The 26648-nt window shown below is 35.3% G+C and overlaps 2 protein-coding genes and 2 long non-coding RNA genes across 8 annotated transcripts in view; 2 read left to right on the top strand and 2 right to left on the bottom strand.

Moving 5' to 3' along the window:
- LOC139150190 (sodium/calcium exchanger 3-like) overlaps positions 1-26565 on the top strand; it is a 101606-nt gene extending 75041 nt beyond the window's left edge. For all 5 annotated transcript variants that reach the window (XM_070722402.1, XM_070722404.1, XM_070722403.1 and 2 more), the window contains exons 4-7: positions 19454-19608; positions 20908-21007; positions 21695-21961; positions 22513-26565. In XM_070722402.1, coding sequence (XP_070578503.1) covers positions 19454-19608; positions 20908-21007; positions 21695-21961; positions 22513-22892 — 902 coding nt within the window. In that variant the 3' untranslated portion in view covers positions 22893-26565. The remainder of the gene's footprint in view (positions 1-19453; positions 19609-20907; positions 21008-21694; positions 21962-22512) is intronic.
- LOC139150192 (uncharacterized) lies at positions 540-1876 on the bottom strand. The gene is made up of 3 exons (XR_011556204.1): positions 1704-1876; positions 1274-1368; positions 540-624 (listed from the first exon to the last, which is right to left on the bottom strand). It is a non-coding gene; the product is annotated as an uncharacterized lncRNA (long non-coding RNA).
- Positions 3506-6216, bottom strand: LOC139150193 (uncharacterized). Its single transcript, XR_011556205.1, has 3 exons — positions 6108-6216; positions 4225-4355; positions 3506-3557 (listed from the first exon to the last, which is right to left on the bottom strand). It is a non-coding gene; the product is annotated as an uncharacterized lncRNA (long non-coding RNA).
- On the top strand, positions 12411-18532 carry LOC139150191 (uncharacterized protein DDB_G0286105-like). Its single transcript, XM_070722405.1, has 5 exons — positions 12411-13032; positions 13365-13439; positions 15746-15853; positions 16086-16209; positions 16500-18532. Coding segments are annotated over exons 1-5 (657 nt in total). The 5' UTR covers positions 12411-12684; the 3' UTR covers positions 16502-18532.
- Positions 26566-26648: the final 83 nt, after the last annotated feature.

The following is a 26648-nucleotide window of genomic DNA, read 5'->3' as shown; positions in this document are numbered from 1 at the left end:
CTTAATAAAATGGCTGCATGGCAGTCATATTTGATCTTATCACAAAAAAAATCGATGTGCATATGTATGTATGACATATCCTTGTACCATGTTTGAATGAAATCGCTCCAGGCATCTCTGAGATGTCTACGTGAAAGGATGGATGCAGGGATGTATGTATGCACAGACATTACCAAACCTATAAGTCCCCCTGGACGGTGTCCATGGGGACTAACAAATGACGTCTTTATGTATATCAACGCGCGACAGGATAAGGCCATAACTTTTCCGAAAATTTACAAAAATGGTGGTTAATGGTTGACATTGGATATATTTCTATCTCCAAATCTTTGCACACTATTCTTAATTACATATTAATCATTCCATAAGGTACAAGATAAAACCTTCATGGCCCTAATACAGCTTTTTTGGACCTTGGTCGTAAGGCGTATGGGCCCTTGTACACTCAGGTCCTTCCGCTGTATGAGCTCGGTCCGCAGAAGCCGTATCAGGACCATAAAGATTATTATTACTGTGTTTTTATACATCAGTTAAACCTACCTCCCGTTGTCAAAGGATTGTAATTCCATCAAGGGATTTGCAGATTCACAAACACCATACTTAGTTCTCAGCTGTTTCTTCAAACTTTAAAACAGAAAGGATGAATATTTGTATTACTTACAACAATGTAGTTACTGCCACTTTACACTTATTAATTAAAATATGATAGCTGATTAAAAACCAATGAGAATACTACAAATATATGCAATATTTGAAGAAATGATTATTTTTTAATTCTATTGTTTTGCAATTAGAACATTATTACCAACTAGTAGTATTGTTAAACTATTTACTCAATCATGTCATAAGCTCTTTTTCTTTGAGTTAGTCTCAGTTACCAAGACTGCCCTTCTAAACATTAAGTTTCAAACAAAAACTATGAATTTGAGTTAAATTATGCTGCTGACCTACAATTTCTACAGTGTGCACTGCGATGTGCATTTTGAAATTTCATTCTGTACGCTTAGTGTGCTTGCTAAATGTCCTCCTAGTCTGCTCAGTGAGTGCAATGCGTGACAGGCATCTCAAAATGCTTTAATTTTGACTTTTCCAGGTAAAACTGAACTAAAAAGGTGTACATTAATAACTTATTCCCATAATACCATGATTTATGACCTGAGCGTGCGCTTCAGTTTTGTCCGCAGTGCTACGTCTTGGACAATACCTCTGCTGCACAATGTACTCGACATAAATCCTGGTATTTTGGGAATAAACTTTTATTAACCAAACTAACCTTCCTGTACTGGCTGATTCTATTTCTTTCATAAAGTCTACCGTATTGTTCTTTGTTCGAGCAGTGCCTATCGTACAAGGATCATCTCTAGAGACCTAGTGAAAAGAGAATAACATAAAGGGCAATGATATGATAATTTCTTTATCACTGATTGAGATTATATGCATCTTCTGACACATTAAAACAAATAACACTAGAAAAGTGTCAATTATGGGATAAAAGTACTGATTCTAAAGTGCATATAAGCATAGACAGTATAAATACTTCTCTACAGTCTATGTGTCCTTCTGAAAGAAAATATCCAAAGTCATGTGGATGCATATCTTAGATAATTAACACACAACTATGTGATTGAATGGTTTAATACATGAAAAAAACCCAATAAAATCAAATCTCTGTTCTTATGTAACTAAAAAGAAAATTTACTTACTGTACAGCGTTGGCAAAATTTCATTGATGTAGCACCAGTGTGATTTACAATCTCAGATTGCCTGACATTGTCAGCTTTCACAAGTAGTACTGGTGAAATGACAATCACTTCAGTGTTAAGTGATGCAAGACTTAAACTTTTGCTCAAACTTTCCTTGGAGAATCTTCCAACCACTCTCTTTCAAAATCAAGAATAAAAATTGGGGGTCACCATGCAAACTGTGGTACTAGAGAACCAAATGACCAATGATATTTGAAATTCAAAATGGCTGCCATCCCTGTGTTAACTCTATGGAGAAAAATAAAATTGTCCAACTTCGAAAAACAAAGATGGAGAAAAGTTTTCTTTCACCAAGAGCTTCAAAATGAGCCCCAACAAGCGGTAGATCAGAAAAAAATTGAGAAAGTTTGAGAGTCTGAATATCTGTCCCCGAGGCGCATTCTGCCTTAAGTGTAAACACGATCACATCGAACACTGCTATATTAATGTTGTGAAAACGCAGAAACATGTCGATTAATTAAAAAATACCTTGACCGATTAAGTGTTACATCTTGAACAACTTTGAGAGTAATTCTGTTCATGCCCTTGCTGCACAATTTGCTTTCTTTTGAAATTATGCTTGATTCATTATCCTGCTAAAAGCTGATATCAATGAATTTCAGTTCAGCAGAAAGCTTGTCTTTATTACCTCATCAGATAGTCTGCTTAGTCCCTTTTCTGTAATTTTCCAGCCGACGTTTTCCCAGTGAAGTGGTTTCTCCAAATGATTCTTCAGTTGGCTACTTGGAACAGTCAAAATTTTGTCTGTGTGACACACTTTGTTGTCTTTGACTACACACAAAATCAGCTTCACAAACACATCAGGCTGTTTTGCTTGCCTTGTCTGTAAAGTTCAAAATGCTGTCATTAAATTGCAGTGTGCTATTTTGATGTATATAACATTCCAAAATGCTGGCTCAGTTTTCCATTGATTTAAAAAGAATCTTCAGACCGAGATCATTCCACAACATACCTACTCTTGAACACTGAAGTAATAGAGTTGATGTAAGATAATATCAGTTAAGACAATGATTCCTGAATTTGATTGTATGATTTTCCCAAGTAAAAGATGCAGATAGGTGTGCAGATAGGTGTGTCCCAAAGGCCTAGTCTGGACAGTCAACTTTTTTCCGAAGTTCGCGTGAAGTTTTACCTGAGTCTTTCACACTTCTAAAGCTCCCCTTGAAATTACCGTGTATTGCTACGGATTCGGTTTAAACAGTGACCATAAAGCTTTTCCTGCACAAAATACACAACGTCATCAAAACATTAAATTAAATGCTCAAATCAAGATTTCAGTAGGTATGGTCAGAACATGGAAGTATGGTAGAGGGTCAACATAGCAACCAAAAGTTTCAGAACAGGTACTAAGATGGTTGTTTTAGTCAGAATTAATGTTATATTTAATTTACATATCATGCATATCAATTAGGATGATTGACGTCATTCGTCCCTGGTCAACAGTATCCAAATAGCTCGACTGGTTTCAGAAGCACAGCCAGCCAGGTGCCTCCACATCAATATACAATGCATAATGTCACAAAACAACCTCAGCAGAAAGTATTTGAAGAATGTTGTTTGTGGCATGTCACCGACACTTTGAATATCAAGGCAACCTGGCAGGCAGTAGGCAGAGGTTTAATATTAAACTATGGAAGTTACCTCCACATATATTGAAGAGATGTACCCAAGCTTTTGCGTTCCTTCATGATTTATCACCACGAAGTCTTTAAGAAAGAAAACTTCACCATTTGCCTCAACCATGGTGTGTGATATCTTTGATGAAGTTGCCACTTCTGTGCTTCATACATTTCTCTGTGTCAAAAGTAAAACAAGCAGTTGCTAGAGATTACTTTCTTTTTTTTTCACGAAATCACAAAGTTGATTCTTGTCAAAGTTATTTCTTTCTAAACTTCTAAATTGCAAACAGGCATGTAAAATTCGTTTCAAACATTGTATTCCACAACGTTACAATCTACAGAATACTGCAGCCATTTAAAACTATTGAGCTCACTTCTGTTGAATGTTCGTAATTTTGCTGACTCAGTCGGGGACCTGATCAATATCGCATGGCGTAGCTTCTGTTCAAACATCGACCAAACTTGCATCATGTTACTTGCTGCGACCACTGAAAAATTTTTGCAGATCGGCCTGTTTTGGGTTATGATGCATAAACATGTGTTGATCAACGCCAAAAGGAAATCGACCATCAACATTCAGTAAAATAACTTGAAAGCTATTCTGATGCAGGGCATCAGGGCTAATGTAGGCATTTGAAGGCAGGAAAGCTGTTTGAAGTTTTTGAGCATAACCCTTAGCTATATTACCTGTTGAGATACAATTCGAGACATGATGACAAACTAATGATAAATAAGTATATTCAATCTCTATGAAACAAAAGCCTTGACATAAGTCATCATTTGCGATACTGCGAAACTGCCAGTTGCAACTAACATCAAAGAAATATCAATGTTACACATACCTGATGACATTATTTGTAGATTTCCTGGGATAGTACACAAGTTTAGAAGCTGTACTTGGTGTTGCCAATCTTGTACGTATGATGTCAATGACAGACAAAGAGTAATAAGTCTGTCCACTACTATCTAAAAACTAAAGAGAGAGGAAAATGTATTGTCAGTATAAGTTGTAACAATAGTTGTAAGTGTATGTGTCTCTATGAAAGTTTAATATTCCCCTGTCACATTTTCACTTAGATGTAAAATGTCTTGATTTTTCTGAGAAAAAAAATAGTTTAATTCATCTAAGTTTGACTAGTCAGGGCTCTGAATTGGCGGTAGTCCCACATCCAGATTTCCAACTTTCCCTTGGACTACCAAAATCCATGAAATGGTAGCCCACACAGACTACCATAGACCGGTACATAAAATTCAGTTAGTACTTGGTGTGGGATGTAGGGTTGGAACAAGCCATATAATTGCAGTCAAATTCAATTGGACACAGTGAGGCCAGTCTATGACTTTGCTAATCATGTAATGCAAATTACAAAGACAATCATGTTGTGAAATTTTGCAATGTACTTATGTGACAGGCACAGGAATTGATGGCCATTGAGAATGCATTTTCATTGCATTTTGATCATATAATATATCAATCAGGGACAATATGCCTCCTAACAACAGAAAGCCTCAGTATGGTCCATTTTTAGTCCTGCTACAGCGATGTCTATTCACAACATGTTGAGATGGTCGTGATTATTGTCATGACGAATGTCAAAATTTACATACAACTTTGAGAATGAAATAAGTTGTCAACAGTACACAGTACACAGTCGGTCACCAAACTTTTGAGTATCACTGTTGTCCATTAGGCTAAAAAAAAGATAGGAGGTTGCTATAGTGGTTGCATTTGTCAAGCTTAGGATTCTTAATTACTAGCATTAATTCTGTAGGTGTCCATAAAGTTGCATTATTTATGAAAGTGACTATCAAGTTGTATAGTCCATGAGAGAAGAAAATACTAAACAATCAGCAGTTTTTGCATCATCTGTGTTGTCTGCAGAGTCGTTCAACCATGGTCACTCTGCTGTTTTCTACGGTTGTTGATGCAAACTGAAATTCTCTCTACTGAATGGTGATAAAATTGTTACTCTAGCATCAACTTAAAAAACAAGCGATTAGCTTATGTATCACAACACATTTGAAAATCACCGACTCATTGATTAACGTAAACCAGCATAGGGCGGCCTCTCTGTCTAGACATGACTGAGAAATACACTTTATCTACAATGTGGGACTCTTTAGTTAGTTTCTGATGAGAATACCTTCACCTCTTGAACTCTTAGTTGAAATTGTAAATGAAACAGTAGATCAAGTCTAGTCAACTGTTTATCTCTCAGTCTAGACATCGGCTGCCCCATGCTGGTATAATCGACTAGTTGGTGGCTTTGACATGTGTCCGTGATACCCAAGCTAATCATATGTTTTGTGCGTGGTATAGGTCTCATATGCTGAGTTGTGGTACCTAGGTGAAACGCACTGTAGAACAAACAAATTCAACTAGCACCTAGTTCAAAGTTTGAAAGGAGTATAAAATATTGAAGAATGTAAAACACAGTTTGTTATCGTTGTGGCATATCATTACAGTTTTGTGTGTATTTAATAGTCGAAACCCGGCATTCAAATCGACCACGGTACAAACAAAACAATATGTGCGCAAACGCGCATAGACGTATGTGTATTTCCATATGTGTTATTATACATGTGGGCATGTTTGTACCAGCATCACGTGATTATTTGGGCGTACTGAGCCTGTAGAACGCATCGCGTCCTTTTTATTCCGGAGTAGAACCATTGCAATCAAAAAAAGATACTAATAGATACGAACTCTGTATTACATACATACCAAATTTGGTTCAATCCTTCCTGGTAATTCAGATAGATTCTGTTTCACTTGATACATTGATGGTGTGGTCATATCTCTCTTCCTCAAGAGGTACCATATGAATTTTAAATTTGTTTCGCCCTGTTTAGATTGAAAGCAGTGACTATAAAATTACAAAGATACATGTATCCTGAGTGTAGATTATCAACTCTATTCATTTTTATTTAATTTGGCCTATAATTACATCTTGTAACAGTACAAGTCATACAATCTAACACATAACAAAATTTAAAGTACTGGCAATTCTAGAATAACTTTCCTGGTTCTCTTAAATCTTTACATCCTGAGCTTGGGCCCAGACATTTTTTCAAATATTTGACATCAATTATAATACAGTTGAATATACTAAATGGTGTCTATACACACTCATTTCAAAAACCTTGACACCAACATCTATAGAATATGTCACATGTACAGAAATGTTTCTCACATAAAAATATAAGGAACATATTGTAACATTTGTAACATTACCAGAGGATGAGGCGCACAAAGAAGACATGCCAGTTCTGCATAGTGCTCATTTTTGAATGGATACCATTCCTTACATTCATCTGGATTCTCATCTTCAGTTTCTTCACTCAGAATCAAGTCATCATCTGTTTCTTGATAATCTGAAAATGACAACTAAACTTGATTGGAAATATGTTCCTATTTTCCAGAAATTTTAAATCTAGGGTTCAATATTTAGTTTTCCTTTTAACTGATAGTATTAGTTTCCAGGAACAACACAAATATATAATGTGTTTTGGCAAAGTTTAAGAATATCATTGGTACAGTGCTGGACACAGATCATTCACAAACTTCTATTATATAAAAGGAACACAACTTTGTGGAACCAGAATTGTCTCAAGTTTTGACATTTGATATCATATACAAAACCAGTAATTATTTAGGTTGGAAAAGGAATAACAGATGGTAGAGTAGCATCAGCATGAAGAAATGATACTGAATTTCTCTGTTTTTATAAAACATTAATTATTCTTAGAATCATAATCAAAACCAACAACAGATTACAAAAACAAAAATACCGTCAAGGACAATGTGCTCACATTCGGTTTGAATTGGTCCATTCGAGAAATATTTAAACCAGAAAAAACAAGAATGACAAAAGCAAATAAGGTCTCCAACTTAGGTACTGGAGGTCATCTTTAGGAGCATGCATATCAACTTCTATAGCAATGGAACAAGCAGATCATAAATACATAAGCAACTGTCAACAACAAAAATAGACAGAGGTTTGATAAACATAGGGCCAATGTCCCTGAAGCTACTACCGGTATAGACATGGATACATGACTGTATGAAATTATCTCACTAGGGTCATCCTAGGGACTTGTAAACCAAATATTATAGCGTCTGACCAGCGGTTTTGAAAAAACAAGCTACTCAACAGTTGACAGAGCTCTGCTTCGTTATGTAGAGAATAACCTTTTGTGACACATGTACTGATGAAGAAGGTGGATATCTTTGATAGCTCATTTCAGGGTGGCCTCACCAAAAATGGAAAAAAAAATTCCGCAAAAATACAGATTTGCATATTTCATCACAATTTTAACAAATCTAAGTTGGGTTATCCCTAGTGACCTGTATACCAAATAACAAAGCTGTCTGACCAGCGGTTATGAAGAAGATTTTTTACCAAAAACGCCTTTTTTGGCATTAATCTGCCTATTTTCAAAATATCAAAAATTAAAAAAAGTTTCTCAAATTCCTATTTTTCATCTACACAACAAATATCAAATCAGTAAGTACTGCAATTCTCAAGATATTCGAGTGGAGGGACGCCTCACAAACGGACATACATACATACATACAGACTGACGCCGGACGGATACCCATCCCAATAGCTTCTATAGACTATAGTCTATAGTAGCTAAAAAGGAAAGGTGGGAGTCGGTCAAACAATGTACAAGGGATCTGGTAAAAAGTAATGCTACCTCATCAATCTTCTAGACCCTACCCCTTCCTGAAATCAAATGTTCCAACCCTTGGTATTACATAAGGCAAGATGACAGGAAATGTATTTACAACCTTTAGGAGTTTTTAGTTAATGCCGATGAAACAGCACTTAAGTTAGTTACAGATAGTGAAATGCCTTCCACTGTGGGTGGTGATTACAACATCTGGAATTATCCTGTCTATCCAGTTGTTTTAAAAAGAAAATACTGTTTAATTTTTTTGACCAAAAATGACAAAATTGTTCCAAAATAGTAATTTTCCCAATTTTGTCATAATTTCAACAAATTAGAAGAGTAACACCCAAATTTGAGAGCGATTGGGCTGGCGGTTTCAGAGAAGAATAATTTTTACTGAAAATGAGAAAAATCACCAAAATATATAGCAAAATACAAAATTAAGGATATTTTTACAATATTCATAAAACTGTATAAGGTTCACCTAAGGTTCTTGCACTCAAATTTCAAAGCAATCAAAACAGCGGTTCTCGAGATATTAATTCTTGACCAATTTCACATTTTGTAAGCTCATTTGCATAATTTTGGATCGAGACTTCATTTGAATAAAATCCCATCTATAGCCCAGGATGCATCCACACACCAAATACTAAGCTGAAATGTGCAGCGGTTTGTGTGTTTTTTGATGTTGACGGACATACTGTACGTACATACACACTCTCACACAATACAGACACCATCGACTTCAGCTTATACAATAAACTCACTTTGGTATAACCAAACGTGAGCTAAAAAATAAGGTTTATCTGATAAAATATGAACTAGTTGTTAATTGATAATTTCCAACACTTACAGTCATTCCACTGGTTTATTTTCTCTACATCAGAATGTTCCTCAAGAAAGTCATGGTCCATGAACGTGTTCTCCCTGTCAATGTCACCTACTGGTACAGTTCCCTAAAGAGTCATTTAAAAACAGACTATTATTATACTCCAATTAATTCCAATAAGCACATGTTGAAAATGATGTGATGAAAAACAAGAATATGTAATGTAAATGACAATGTATTTTTTGATGCTAAAAAACTGATACACAAAAATCCTGACATTAAACGTATTGGGAAATTTATAATGAACTCCAATTTGTTATTTTTTCCGCAAACAAAGTTTTAATCTGCTTCTCATAGACGTAAATAGGGTAAATGGACATCTAAAATAACCATTTGGACATAGCAATATGTATTCAAATACATGGTCCTTAGTGATTTGACATTTAAAAAACAGAGAGAATCGCAGAAGAGAAAAGCATCTATATTTGATGACTGTTTATAATTCTGCGAATAAAGGGTTTGATTGAAGCATGAAGACTACCGGTAATTAGCCTTTTAAGTCATAAGAAAGGGCTTGTCATCGACCACATTATGAAACAAAATAGAACAATTGTGATAAAAAAAGTTGTTGATTTAAAGCTCGCAAATTTTGGAATAAAAATGTTCTACTCCTGATATACAGTCTTCCATTTCCTAGGAGTGGATTAAAATAATCCAAACCAGTATTAATCAACGGCACACTTGTCTAATGTGTGTTACAAATTTCCAAAATGATGCTTTCTCTAGCATCACTTTAGGGGTTACTGGAAAAATTAACAAAAATATCGGGACAATGAACTTGCAAAATACATGAATAGAGTTAAATGTTGCATAGCTAATTCCCAAACAAGTCTATTATAGAATATTCTAGTAACTTATAGATATTTATAGATACGTTTATAGAAAAAAAATTTATAATCTATTATAATAAACTAAAACTGTCACAATCAATACTAAATTTTCTCAAAATTAAACAAAGGAATTTGTAAAGTGATATCAAGGTGTACATACCAAAGAAAACAATGATGGATCATGAGAAGATGTGACAACTGTTGACAAAGTTGGTGATGTTTGAGTAGTGGCTGAGTTGGTGGTAGTTGTGCATAGCCTTTTTGTGATCTATAAAAAAAGATAATGGTAAGTTATAAGAAGTCTGAAGAAATCATGAAAATTAGTGATTTTCAGATGAAGAAAATAGGTGTGTACTTCTGTTAAAATTGCAATACACTACTCTTTTTAACAAAGGACTCTCACAAGAGTGTAACATCACAATTTTTTCCTGATCTTCAAGCTTCTAAAAGAATCCATTAACAGAGCATACTAGTACTCATAGATCAATCATGAAAATTGTGTACAAAATAAAATCAGAATATCAGATTCTTAGCACTTATGTTACCTTTTACTGGGCACCAAAACTTATTGGCTTCAGAATATGAATAATCTACAATATTAATTTTCAAATTCAGAAAATTTTTGAAGATAACATTAACAACATAAAATATAATCTCGTTAACTGAAGTATGATACTCAAAAGGTTGCTATACATACTTGGACTGGTGATTCATCATCATTTTTCCTCGACAAGATAAGCTGGTGCTGATATCTATGTTTTTTACTAGTACCATGTTTATCGAGATACCTTTCCGAAGCAAACTCCATAACACACACCCTACACATGTGTTTTGGTTTATCTGACATGTTATCTAAGGAAAGTTTAATAAAAGAATAAATTAAAATCTATTGAGATTGTATACAATGCATGAGAGAGAGAGAGAGAGAGATTGAGAGAGAGAGAGAGAGAGAGAGAGAGAGAGAGAGAGAGAGAGAGAGAGAGAGAGAAACGGGGGGGGGGGGGGGGGGTTAACCAACAAATAAATCAGTCAATGTTTCCGAAAATCTAGTATGATATGGCATCTCTTATAGTTAGCTCAGAATGTACATGGTTGTAGGTGTTGATTTTCGAACCAAAGAAAAGCTATAATTAGCCCTGCGACAAGGTCTGTGTGTTCCCAGCGTTATGTGGTGGAGGCCAATTAACACCGGGAACACGCAGACCTGTACGCAGGGCTAAGCTATAATCATCGTCATATCACCAGTCAAAGTGCCCGTCGGCATAGAAAGAACATTGTCAGTCCACTTCCAATCGTGGGATTAACCTTCAGCGTAATATGTGGCTCAGAATTCAAGGTTTTGGTTGATACTCCCATTATTTAGGTTTCTATAAATATTGGAGGTCTTTGGTGTACTGAAATATTGTCTGATTAATGATTTATTGGAACTCAGACGGCGACGGTCATGGCGGTCCAGTGGCTAGCAACTTACGATCTGCGATACTACTGGTTCGAAAATCTAGATTTTTTGAGTCTATGACTATTTATTGAAGGTTGATAATAATAACGATGGTCTATGATATAAAAAATCGACTGATTGCAGGCCCGGTTGTAAGCTCAAGTCCACACTGTCACTCGACACTGTACCGATGACACTTTGAAAGGTTTCCTTCGTCTTTCCCCGCGATATCCAATATTCAGTATAGTAAGTAGTTTGAAGATGTTGTAAAACAACAGACTCACCTCATCGATAACTTCGACAGAATCGTTTATAATAATAAGGATCCTGAATGCAGTGCAGGTATAGCCGACAGCGAACAGGTACCAGGTTGAATTGATCAGATATTCTGATCAGATTGGTCTTTACAAAAGCCCCGATGTATCCTTTTACGCTATTGGATAAAATAGTACAAGTGCGCCCTCTACTATAGTTTCTAACCAATCGAACTTTCTATATCTTCTGGCAATGTTGAGATTCTATGTAAACAATAATTTGTTGCTCTCGATCGCTCTGTCCTTTGGGCGGGTGATACAACAAAATCACATATTCTAGAACGATAACCTTTCAAAGCAAATAAATAAAAAAACTTAAGAAAGGCATCAAACCTAAAAGTATGATTGATTTAAACAAAAAAAATTATTATATAATATATGACTCCTCCACAATTAAGTAGCAGCGTTGCGAGTTGGTTTGAGCGACAGACAAGTTTTTAGCGACGCGGCGCCGGCGGCGCAAAGCGTTCAGACGATCAAACTTGAAGCCCGCTGCGATGATGGCGAGCACTGGCACCTCTCCCGTATTTGGCCCAAGTCAGAAGAAACGGCACCGGCTAGATTTGGAAAAGAGGGAAGCGAAGAAATCTAGGCTGGATAGCCAGAATGACACATCGAAAAGTAAGTATAAAAAGTCAGTGTGTTTGCCAACGCGATAACTAATCTTCAGTGCCGTGCCGCGAATACAGCTGCTAATGGGCTCCGCATACGATGTCGCATATTTCAAAGTAATATGCCCACACGCACATTAACCTATAGGTCAAACATATTAGCAAATTCACGGGTATTATCGAAACCGCAAATCGATGTAGACGTACTCATATGCGTGTATAAATAATGATCAGATTCTAAGTTATGTAAACAGCGTTAAAGCTAAAATAAAACAAACAAATTTGACGTTTTTTTATTTTTCTGACTTCATCTATAGCTGTAGGCCTACCGTAGGCCTAATGCATTTATCGAAAGTCCCTCCGTCGATCCACATTCCCTCGACACACGTATACATGGAGGGACTGTGCTTTATCAAGAGAGATTGAGACCTATTCTCAAACAATTTCCTAAAATTAAATCATTTCTTATTGTAAACAGAGCAAGAAAGTAAACTGTCACTGAACAACAACAGTAGCTCTACTAGTTATTGTAGTAGTAGGCCTATGTTAGGCGTACCAGCATCACCAAAAACTCAGAACAGCAGTACAGGAAACCAACAAAGAGCCGGAAAACAAAACAGAGACAGCAGCTGCAACAGAAACACCAGTGGCAACAGCATCGGCAGCAGAAGCAACAGCATCAGCAGTAACAACAACAGCAACAACAACAACAACAACAACAACAACAACAACAACAAAAACACTCTCCTTATAATATTGAAGACAGTAAAGAATATACAATCCAAAGTATACAGAATTCTAGAGGAACAGGAGAGGATGAAAGCAACTATCATGAAATTAAGTAAACATCAAAGCGAAGTATTTGAAGTGAGGAAAGGCTCGTATGAGTATGTAAGTAGGCCTATACCAAACAAAAGACATTTCCATTTTATTTATTTATTTATTTCAATTACACATCTATAGAATGAGTAAATTATGGATATAATAATAATCATTTGGGGCTCATAAATGCATCCTAAAAAATTCAACAAAAATTTTCAAAAAACATGATAAATCACAAATCTATGTTTACTTGGACACATTCTTTCAATGTACATCCGTCTCTCTCTCTCTCTCTCTCTCTCTCTCTCTCTCTCTCTCTTCTCTCTCTCTCTCTCTCTCTCTCTCTCTCTCAGGTTAATTATACTAACTGCACTTATTTTTCCTAAAATCCTTTGACACAGAATACCCTAAAACAACTTTTAGCAAAGATGTATTTTACGAACCCGCTACGGGAAGTACCAAGGCAGGAGATATATGTGAGTACACTGAAGGTTAATACTTTAAATAAGTTATCAATAAATATCAATGAAATCACACACACACAACATATTATATATATATATATATATATATATATATATATATATATATATATATATATATATATATATATATATATATATATATATATATATATATATATATATATATATATATATGGTTTTATATATATATATATATATATTATATATAATATATATATATATATATATATATATATATATATATATATATATATATTATATAATATATATATTATATATAAACCATTGTAAAATCTTAGGTCTCTTTCGGGGAAGAAAAAGGCCAACAGACGACGCACATCAAACCAACTTGAACTGATCCGTTTGCTCAGTTGTAGAGCATCCGAACTAAATTCTGGGGACGTGGGTTAAAGTCAAAAATGGGTGATTTTTTCAAGACCCAAAAATTTGCTGTGAAGAGACACTCAGATGTAGTTGTGTGATATATATATATATATATATATATATATATATATATATATATATATATATATATATAATATATATATATATATATATATATATATATATATATATATATATATATATATATTTATACACTATACACACACACACACAGAGTCATCAAGGATGGCATCTACAGGAGGGATTTTCCCTTTATCAGAAAATTTATAGGGAATTTCACCAGTTCATGTGTTCTACTTGTATATCTAAGGTGTGACAGGCACCTTTTCAAAGGGGGCTTGTCCCTATTGAAAAATTACTGGGGAGTACCAACATGACAACAGAGAGGGAATCCCCCATCCCATCTGTCTAGATGAAACACTGTATTATATATATATATATATATATATATATATATATATATATATATATATATATATATATATTATATATATATATATATATATATATATATATATCTGTGTGTCTGTGTATGAATTGATGATAGCATTAACCCTTAGAGTGCCAGGTCAACTTTGCCAAATATACCCAGTAAATTTTTCGAGATTTTTGCAAAATTTTTTATAACAAATCGTAGCCAATAAAATGTGATAAAAAAACTGTAGCCCATGAAGTGTGATGTCCATTTGTTCAAAATTATCAAAGAATTAAAAAAATTCATAAAATTAGTATTCATAAAATGTATATTTATATTGTTCTCCTCATTGCAACCAATGCATGGTCGTCATTTACAGGAACCAAGAAAAAATGACCACTGCAAGTATTTAAAGAAAAGACCGTCTATAGATAACAGACATGGTTCTAGTATTGATTTTATTATAGGTTGTGTGTTGAATGGTTAATTTAGAGACTGATAGCTACAATAATATCAAGCCATAGCAGAAATCTGTTGAAGATCATAATACATCTATAAATGAATGAAAACATCATTTTCTACACAGAAGTTGTAGGTTAACCTTTAGAGCACTGCAATTTTTCACACTTAAATTATAGTGTGCAACATTTCATCAATTTTGTGAATTTTACTGTAATTATTGACATTTTTGGACCAAGTGAACATCACATTTTGTTGGCTTCAGATTTTTATCAAAATTTTTGCAAAAATTAGAAAAAATTGAATGGTGTAAATTTTGATATGGGCAACAAAAAATGACTTTGGTGCTCAAAGGGTTAGAGCCCCAGTGGCTGCGATTTTATTTTCAAACCAACGTTAGTGCATGTAAATGTTCAGACTGAAGGGCATGTACTGACATATCACTTATGCCAGATTTGGACGACGACTACATATTTTAACAAGTAAAATAATAAATGGATGCTGCACTGGTGCGCCCCTATAGAAAAGTACAGAAATTCAGTGTTTCATGAATATATAGACATTGTAGTCATCAAAGACACAACTATAATGCCATTTACTTAAATGCACCCACATGTTGGCCATCAGTGTGTTGTTGTAATCTTTATTTTCTCAGTCGTATGATTGGTTTTTGAAAATGGTTGCAAGTCTTAAATAGTGGTAGAACGTTTTGATTTACATGTCACCTGCGACATTTATGACAGTGTTATATATTTTTTCAGTCTATAATGGGTCTTATTCAAAGAAAACTCTTATAAAACTCAGGATATTTTGATATCAGTTTATTACACATTTGCAGCTATTAGGGCTTTAAGAATAGTTCATGTTTACTTTTACACAAATGATGTCTATGCAACACACAACAAATTACAACTGAATCCTATGTAATGCACTACATTAGCTATATGATGCAAGTAAAAAAATTATGTATATGATCATTCAAAGGTAACATAACCTCTCTTTGTCTTTTAATCAACAGGACGAAATACAAAATACTTTCTCAGAATACAACGCAAACTGTGTACAGAAAATGATGAAGTTTTGTTGGCTGAAGGTTCAAGAATGGAGACAAGAAGAAGTTCGTAAGGTAAAAAATTGAAATAGAAAAACTCATAGAGAATAAACAGTTTATTACGGGTCCTGCATGAGTCATCCAACAAATAGCAACCACAAATGAGATCTACAAGATGTAAGGTCTCATGCTGTCTGTTTTCATTTGGAAGCAGAATACTAAGAATTTGAAAATACTATAAAGCGTAGAAAGTAAACTGGATTTGCAACTTATCAAGCATAACAACGTTTTCCTTTATACCCAACAGGTCATGGCTGTGGAAGATGACAGACATCATTACTGTGCAATGGACACCTGTTCCCTTGCAGAGACAATCTGCCATTATACAAAACTAATTAATGTTACACCAAAGATTTTCTTTGGCTCTCATTGTAAGTAGAAAGTTTTTATTTATCAATTTAGTTGTATTACAAACAAAAGAGTTACTATGTGTGATCAAACCAATTTGTAATATGTACTAAACGAACCGGTTATCCGAGAATTTATTTTCACGTGCAAGATGGAGTACGCCAATACACTTGTAACAATTGTAAAATTATTATTGATGTTAATTACAACATATCAAACTTTACATGAAAGTGGTCATGGACATATAATGAGTGTTTTACCACATACAGTATGTACTTTTGGAGCAACTGTACATTTTTTTTTATTTTTCCAGAGGAAATTCAACAGAGATAAAGATCCAGAAAGGAAGGGATTTTGGCAGTCCTACCAAGACTGGTTCAATGCATCAGGCAGGAAACTCTCTTACGAATGTGTTAAAAATGAAGACGACGAGGTGTATTCAAACTACGAATAGTTTCATTGTTAGAGGCCCAAGCTTATGGGCTAGATCCCTAGTGTGTTTGTTGGATTAATTCTTGAGGGGCCAAAGCTTACCGGCTGGGTTCAATATTCTTCTTCTTCCTCTTCCATAACTATTTTGTCGTCCTAGAACTCTAGTTAACTGCTCACCATTAACTTCTCAAACTTGCAGGGCTAATAGGTCCATAATGTAGATCTCATACACCTAACCCTTCAAATTTCAATTAGTCAGGTTACCTGGTTGCCATATTGGATCTCCTGAAGACCAGCGGGTCTATTCAATTCGAATTTTTTAATACATCATGCACTAGCGAAGGTATTGAGAATGTAAAAATAAAATCTCATGCTGTCACATGACCTTGGCCGCCACATCGGATTTAAAAAAATACCATTTCAATCTTTAAATTGTCTTCTCTGGAACCAATCCGTCAATTGAAGTGAAATTTCACTTGTGTCATCCTATAGTATTAGCTCTTTCAATTTTGGGAAATGCATTTCAATCGTCACGTGGTTTGGCCGCCATATTGGATTTTGTGTAAATCGCAACTTAATCTTTAAAAATCTTCTTCTCCACTGAACAAAAACACTGATTTACCTGAAATTTTACTTGTGTCATCCTTAGTGTTAGCATTTTCAAGTTTGTAAAAGGCTATTTCATCAGTCTCATGATTTGGCCGCCATATGGATTTAGTGAAAATCGCAATTTAATCATTAACAATCTTCTCTAAGAACCAAGACATAGATTGAACTGAAATTTTACCACCAATAATACCAATTTAATCTTTAGAATAGTCTTATTTTTAGAATAGTATTCTCCAGAAAGAAGGCACCGATTAGTCTGAGATTCTACTCATATCACCTTTAGTCATATTGTCATAGTCATGATAGTCATAGTCACCTTTTATAGCCGTATTTGATTTTGCGAAATTTTTAGTTATACTTGTTATTCTTTGTTCATTGTTAAGCTGTTGTTATTCATGCTGTCCTACTTCAATTGTACGTTTTTTAAGAATTGAGGTAATAAAATATGATTCTCAATACATTCAGGTCTAGTGGCCAGTCATTTTATTCAAATGCAGCAAAATACATTCAGAAGTAATTTAAATACAGTGTAATATTCAAGTTTAAAAAAAGGACTTGTTCCAAATAGCCATGAATGGAACCACTGGGAAATAGTGCTACATGTATTTTTCCAACACATCAATAACAAAAGAACATCTTTGTTGGACTTCACACTCATCACGTCACATGAATGCCCTTGTAGGGCTAGCACATCCGTGCTGGGATTATCATGGTACAATGCTGCAACAGCAATGTTTCATAAAAGGTACACTCGTGTAACATCAATGTCCCAACAGAGCTGCAACATGCATGCTGGGAATGTCATGGTACAATGCTGCAACATCGATGTTTCATAAAAGGTACACTCGTGTAACATCAATGTCCTTTCTGGACTGCACCACACATGCTGGGGCTGTCATGAAACATTGCTGTAACAGCAATGTTTCAGGTATGGTGCACTGCATGTACAGGAGTGTTACATGTGTGCTGCACAAATGTTCCAGCATGCCTGTAGCAGTACTGCAGGATCATGCCTGCAACACGACTGACATAACTGCAATGTAACAGAAGTGCTGCACTGCAGTTACTGGCCAGTTATGCTACATCACTGCAGACTTTTAGCGGTGTACATTGAATGAAGATAGCAGTAGATACAGGTGCACTAGAAAGCAATTGAAGTCTTCGTGAAACATCAATGATTATTGCCATTTTTCAATGCATCAAAAAGTTTGACATTGAGAGCAGGGTCAGCTGTTTTTAAGGACTGATGAAACCCATTTCATTGTGGCTACAAAAATATATTTTTATCCATATCTGGTGCTGTGACTTCATGCATTTGATACCCTTTATCATAGTTTGGATGATTTGTTTACTACTGTAACAGTTTTCTGCACTGGCCATACACATAATGCAAATTAATGTGCATCAATGTGTACATGTATATGCCAACACCTGCATTACCAACACATTCATTTACGTAGTGTACTGGCCAAGCCATCCCCATTTTAAACCATGATCAAAGTATAGCAATGATAGATTTGCATGATTTGGATAATCAGCAGTGTTGAGCTTCGTGATATTCTATTGGATTTTTAATATGTCTGGCAGGAAACAACCCAGTCACATTCATCAACTAATTAATCAAATGATCCAGCTCTTTAATTTGATAATTTCATGACAAATATTATTGATTAGAAAGCTCCTTAGGATAATATGCAGTTCATATATTACATCATGCAATTATGAAAATTGATTAGAAAATGCCTAGAGAGACAACACGTTTGTGTAATTTACCATTATACATCTAATCAAGACAAAAAACGGTTGAAACTGTGTCATCGTTACCTTTTTATTGAGGGTGAATTTACAGTGTGTATGACTGATACAAAATATACCAATGAATGGTGACAATTTTGTTTGAAGTTGAAGAAACCAAGAAATGTCCATATTTGGTCGAAATACATCATTTGAAAATGCGACACAAAAATATTTGACAATTTTGTAAGCCCAACAAGACAATGGCTTTCAAACTTCTTTGGTATTTTTTACATTGTGAGAAACTGCTGTTGACTGTTTTTAAGATTATGCAAATTTTCATTTGAAAATAAACCAGTAGTGACTTTATTTTCTTTTACATGGAGATAATACTCTAAGTAAACTTCATGCCCTTTTTGATTTTTTTCCAAATTTAGGTGTCCTATTTTTGTTTGATATTTTTTCATCCTCAGTCTGTTTTTTTTTCTGCAGGAAGTGATGATGAAGATTCGGCGTACGAAGCGGGCGAGAACAGCCAGGGTACAAACATGACAGAGGAGGAGAAACGCATCGCTGACATGGGTAAACCCAGATTAGGAGATTTGAAGAAATGCGAAATTCTGATTCTAGAAAGCATGGAATTTAAGGCAAGTGCCAGATCATGAATTTCGGACTTTGGGTTTTGAAAGTGTCCTGTTGGTACATCTCTAACAAGGGGTGCCAACAAGGAAACTAGGCGCTTGGAAAACATGGAAGGTAGAATGGGGTGGGAAGGGGGGAGGACAAAGGCTGGACCATTCTGTGAAGAGGGGGTGTGCAGAAAGGCTGCAAAGACCGCTGAAACTGGACACAATGGGTGTCCAGGAGGACAGGCAGAGGCATGATAAGCTCTCGATCTCGAGACTGGATAGTTTTCGACCATCTGACAACAAAGCCAAGACCCAAGAAAAAACCAAAAAGTCACCTCGGGTAAGGTGTTTGGAAGGATCAAACTGCGCAAGAGAGGGGGGGAGGGCATTAGATTTCCTTAGCAAACCAAAAAACAAAACAAGACAGATAGCCCAAAAAACCACATCATTAGTGTCAGACAAATTGAGCTGAGCTCGAATACCAAGGAGCAAGTCAGGAGTGACAGGTAGCTTACGGTCAACTGAAGAGCCTTTAACTTTCTCTATCCCTTTTAACAGCATTGAGAGTGCAAAATTTTTATCTAGGGGATTAAGGAGCCCCCTTCCACATGGAGCAAACGCACAATATTTAAATACTGACGAATTGAAGAAAACTTTAAGCGTTTAGCCAAGTGAGCAACATACCTACACAGGACATTAGGATCAACAGGGACAGGGCTGTAGCCAAAAGTAAGGCACATGATTGGTTGCTGGAAAAGGTGCTAAACTGTTGGATAAGACTTTGTTAGATGTCTAATGTTCAAGTGAGGGCCTTGTCAACCCCATGATAAAAAGCTTTCTACTTTGAATAACCATGTTAAGTATGATGATGAAGTTAAATCTTAAAAAATTCTGAGAGAATAAATCAACAAAACAGAGAAGCTAGTACTCCTTAACTAATGATGGAAAAACAGAGAAGCAAGTACCGTATCCTTAACTAATGATGGAAAAACAGAGAAGCAAGTACTCCTTAACTAATGATGGAAAAACAGAGAAGCAAGTACTCCTTAACTAATGATGGAAAAAATCTCAAGAGCGAGATAGAGTAATGGAAACAATGAAGAATTTTAAGTGAACAAAAGAAAATGTTTGGAAAAGAAAATCAAGTCAATGGACATGATTGATTGCTCAGGCAAATTTTCATTTTGAATAAGTTTTTTGAAAATGATACTGAGCTGCTCTTGTTTCATGAGGGAAATATTGCCATTATTAGAGCCCCAATACACTAGAAATCTTGAATTTGTGTGTTGATTTTTTTGATTGTTCAATCTTTTACAGAACACGGTAGACAAATTGATCAAGAAAGCAAACTTATCTCTGGTAGTTGGCACCTCGTCTTGGAGAGAGCAGTTTTCTGAAGCCATCACAGTCAGTTCTGGTGAGTGGGTCATACAAAAAAAAAACATCGCTTAACTCTCCAGCTATTTTCCATTTTTGTGGTCTCAACTATGTTTATGGGTCATTGAGGAAAGTGACAACAGATTTGTTGGTTGCTATTGCATGATACTGATAGCCGGTAACATTATTCAGTCATGATGGAATTTGGTTTCATAATCTGAATTTATTTCATCATGCTTTAGTAATCAAGAGCTTACAGGTGTTAGTATTTACGGTGAATATGTGTACAACCAAGTTGTATGCTTAAAGAGGAATTAAAGATGAAAGGTAATATTAATATGAAGCAATATTTGAAATTTGTATCCTTCTGAAAAAAAATTCATATTTTTCTAGATGTTGAGGAGACTTTTCGGGGTCATTGCTGGAAGATAGATAATGAAAATGTTGACATTTAATTCTTTTGTGATCAATAGATGCAGTATGCGGAAGTGGAGTATACTCAGTGTCCTGGATATAGTGGCCTCTGTATAGAGGACCTGTGTTCAATGGCTTCATTTGTCCTACACATGTCACACGACTTTGTCCTATAAACATTACAACCATGCAAGATCTCATAAAATATCCTGGCACTGCTCAGAAAATGAACTTTAATTAATTTCTTACCAAAAAAAAAATTTGTGAGGTATGATTGAAGTAATCTTTTTTTCTTGGCAACTTGTTCTTGCAGGTGATGAAGATGAGGATGGAGAAGAAAAGTTACCATCCTGTATGGATTACGTCATGCATTTCCTGTCCATTTTCTGGAAGATTCTGTTTGCATTTATTCCACCCACAGACATCTGGAGTGGCTGGGCGTGCTTTGCTGTCTCTATCATCGTCATTGGTCTCTTGACAGCTGTGATTGGTGACATCGCTTCCCACTTTGGTTGTACAGTGGGACTCAAAGATTCTGTGACAGCAATCTCATTTGTTGCCTTAGGAACCAGCGTACCAGGTGAGTCAGTCCCCCGAGAATATCATCACTGATTTGAACGAGCCAATGGGAACTTGTGATCGGTGGGCTTGTCAAAAATAGCATTAACTTTTGCCCTTGGGTCGCTCTCAGAAGTTTGACTCATGGTGTTTTCGTAATTAACCCCTGCACCTGAATGGTTTGGCCGGAACACATTGATACCAGTGGTGATTGTGGAGCTGTTTACAGGCATTGGGGATGAACAGGAAGAGACAGGGTAATTCGGATTTATAAACATTGATACGTGAGACCAGGTGCTTCATGTTTTTCTATTAGCATCGAGTTGAAGATATCCGAAGCTGAGATTTTGATCCATTCATCTGCAATTACACTAAACCTTGATAATTTGCATATCCTTCTGAAGATTCTGCCAAGGAAAACAGTAACATAATGGATTGTTTACCCAAAGTGTAGGTAGGACAAGGTAATTGCTGCAAAGAACTTTGCACAATATGGAGCCTTTACACCGAAGAGACGTCAGACTTCCAGATACAACTACATCTCAATATATTCCTCTTCCCTTTCTCAAACAGATACTTTCGCCAGTAAAGTAGCAGCTGTTGGTGATAAGCATGCAGATGCATCAGTTGGCAATGTAACTGGAAGCAATGCTGTCAACGTGTTTCTTGGCATTGGTTTGGCCTGGTCGGTAGCTGCCATATACTGGGCAGCCAAGGGAGAGGACTTCCCTGTAGAACCAGGCTCCTTGGCGTTCTCTGTCACCATTTTCACCATCTTTGCCATCATTGCTATCGCTTTCTTGATGGTCAGGAGGAAAATACCTTCCATCAACGGAGAACTCGGAGGTCCCAAGAGAAGCAAGATACTCAGTTCTTTGTTTTTGTTCAGCCTGTGGCTGCTGTACTTGCTGCTGTCCTCGTTTGAGAGTTACTGCTACATCCAAGGATTCTAGAGTGGAGGGTGGACACGCTGGCATTTACAGCAGCTCTCATCTGCTGTTGTCATCGAGAGATGGTGATCGAATCAAGACGCTGTCGCATCTTTGATTCTGATTGTCAGGACATAAAGAGGGGCCAGCCTCTCTTGTCCTAGAGCCTTGACAGAAGTGTAAATGAAAATAAAAAGGGGCAGCTGTATTTAAAGACGACGACAAGCAGTTTAGATTTAAACAGTTGAGTTACAATTAACAAGCAATTAAAAATGAAAACCAATCAAGTTCGTTCTGGGAATGCAAAGTTTTTTTTATAATCAAGAGAGGGAGTACATCCTTTGATAATAATAACAATAACATCAACAATAACATGATTATGTTTGGGCTGAAACAGCGGGATTGCCCTGAGTCATTCCAGTGCTGGCTTCAGTGGTGATACCATGTGAAGACATAGCAGACAGGGTTACTACGGAACATGTACATAGATAACTTGGAGGGTCAGTTTACCTTCAAATGCGTCAACAATCTCACGACTCAAGTTTGGATCTCTACATCTGCTGTCAGCAGTGCATAATACTGTACATCTCATGACGTCGAAATGTTGATACAAGAGAAGAATCAAATTTATAGAGCCATAGTGATGTTGACATGCAAAAGTCTCCCCTTGTCTCCATTTTAAGTAGTTTGAATATTAGACAATAGCTAGCACACTGTATATCAGTAGAATTAAACTTCAGCTTGATTGCACCAAAGTTTGTATCTCCCAGTTTGTCCCCAATTTTAAGTGTGTCTGTAATTTTAACGCTAACCTGCATTTTTGGTTTCGCACAACTGCTTTGCACCCATAATGCAATGTTGTAAAATTACTATGATTTAAGATGAGTTCCTCATTTCATGTAAAGTTATAAGCAGAGCAGGTATTTGTGAACAGACATCAAAACATATGTAAAAAATCAACTTCTTACATATAATTTTACAAATTGTAATCATGAATTTATGTGCAATATTTCTATATTTTTGTCAATTTTGTGTGTAATAAAAGGTGTATGGATTATCTTTATTTTTGTTTGTAAGTCACAAACATTGTAGATTTAAAATGTTTTAGACTTTAAGTGGTAGTGCTAACATTTTACATACTGTAGGCTGAAACCTGAAAACATTGTATGTATCACTCATGACCGCTTATTTTCATGATTTATTGATTTTTGTAACACATTTATAGCCATCGGAACATATTAGATGAGATCATTAACACATTCACTGTGTTCCTGCATGTTATCTAACTACAGTTATTAAGTCAGTATTTTGTTAAGAGTCCCTACACGTTAGGCTTTTTGCATATTCTAAGTTCTGTGCACACCCACTGAGTTGCACTTAGAGGTTAAGAATTGACTAAAACAGGTTTTAAAAATGAAGTGTATGTACATAATCCCATTCCTGGTATAGAAGTATTAAAAGTAGGTATTACATCATTAGTAGACAGATATATTTATTGTTAGTATGGTGCTTGACTTTCATCTTTAAAATAAAAAACTTTTTTTTGTAAATATACCATATTCACCATAATAGAATAGGATAACAATTGAATAGTAATGACAATATCATCCCATTGATTGTCTTTTAATTATATTGTTTTGGTATACCGGTATGTATTTTTGAACAACACACCATCTCATGGTAATACTTCATATTTTCCATTAGCTCAGTGTAATTTTCCTGTCAGTGTTTTTATGTGTGTGTGTGTCACCCAGCAGACATAGTGAGAGACTGTTTTTGCTTGTGTATATTCCGCCACAATTTTCAGATTAATTTTCAAACGTGTGATATGTAGATCAGGTTACCTTGTATAGATATTCAATATATCTGGTTGTTATGTCAACAATTTAACTCACCCATTTGTTAATTATTTCTCAACGTACATATATTTTTTTAACCCCTTTATCGGCTTGCTATTGATATTTTCCAAAATCTACGCACACCAAGCATGCTTGACCACTGTCCAGCTGACATTACTATCTCACCTCACAGTCGTGTTTTTATCCAGAAGATCCTAATGTTCAAGATAAATGTGTCACTTCATAAGCAAAGTATCGTCACTTTGAAGGATGGAGATCTTGCTCAGATTTTTGAAGAAAAAAAATTTGAAAAAAAATTTCAACAGTAATGTTTTCCAATATGATAAAAATGTATCTGTCTGTAATGGTCCGATGATTATGTTTGCTTGTACATAGCCTTTGCAGAATGTTACAGCCCTCAAAGAGATAGCAAACCATTGGTGGAAAAACCCTCCTGGTTCCCAAATCTGTAACAAAATTAACTTACCGATAATCATATGTATGTTTTCATACAAAGAAAAATGAAAACAAAAACAAATACAAAACAGATTGTGGTGATTCAGTAAGCTGGCAATCTCATAATTGACTATAAAAATTTTGGGTGTATTATAAAAATCTTACGTGTAACAAAAGTGAAGTCTTTCCTCATTTCCTTTTCTTGTCTTCATTTCTAGACAAACAAAATAAGCGTCATACTTTCAACTGAACTTCATTACAGAGCCACTGAGAACTTGAATAGCATCATGTAGCCAGGATTCAATGTACAAAGTGGTTTTATCCGGGGATTTTTATTTGACAAAAAAAAATTAAAAATATTAATAAAAAAAAATGGAAAAAAATATTAATGAAATACTTCAGACTCTTGAAAGATTGAATTTCACACATCTGCTGTTAATATTTGGCACCTAAAATCCTCTAGCCTAGATATTACTGTAGTATTAGTTTTTTTAGTGGCTTGTTTTGATAATTGTTGATGACTCACCAAAAGCAAGAGAGGCAGATAAATAATGATAATGAGTTGATACTTTCCACTTTGAAGAATACGTCTTTCATTGTAGTGAAGCCTAGGTGTTTCAGATTGATTCGTATCAGTGCTTTGTCATCAACACACTGAGAGTTGGCATCTGAGCATTGCTTTTATTCAATTTACCTTGGTTGTATCCTAACCATAGATAAACCTGTAGATTTCTTACATGGCAATAAATTAACAGTTAAGATTTTATATATCAGAAAGTAAAAGCAACTTACCCAAAAAAATTATACAAATCACTCAAGTCAACATACAAGACTATCTTTGATGACCTTACAATGTGAACAAAGCTGTTTGTTCTGTCTGGTGATAATTTTTAGCCAGTCATAGAGGTAGTTGGCTGTATAGTTTAACATCCTTTCCATTTTTTTACAAACTTCTTTGCCGTAACAGTGCAACTATTGAAGACAGTCACAACAACTGCTGATTTTAAACCCTAGCAAAAATAAAATGCGTACAAATGAATCTTATGGCAAAGGTGTTTGATGACCATGGACTCATGGGCATGATGGTGTACAGAAATAACGAACAAACAAAGATATGTAAATTAGCCTCCTCAGCAGGTCAACCATGGAAAGATTTGCATCTACTAACGCTCAAACCCGCAAAAAACCCCAATAAAATACGTGAATAAAACATGAAGTATTTGATTGAAAATATCTTATCTGTACATTTGCCCATAACTCCAGACTACCTCTCATTCTTGATCATGATACCAATCCAGTTTCCTGTCATTTTTTGGGGTCATTTTAGTGTAGATAAGGAGGTATGTTTGTCTGTGTGCTGCACAAATTCAAAAAAATGGGAATAAAAGCTTCCAATCCCAAAACGGTGTCTTAGTGTTTTGTTAAAAATTCAAATTAACAGTATGATATGGTATAGTTGTGTGTGTGTGTGTGTGTATATATATAT

This window comes from Ptychodera flava, chromosome 14 (assembly GCF_041260155.1).
Source record: "Ptychodera flava strain L36383 chromosome 14, AS_Pfla_20210202, whole genome shotgun sequence".
In the NCBI taxonomy this organism is placed as follows: domain Eukaryota; kingdom Metazoa; phylum Hemichordata; class Enteropneusta; family Ptychoderidae; genus Ptychodera; species Ptychodera flava.
This window is presented reverse-complemented; position numbering and strand designations above follow the sequence as displayed.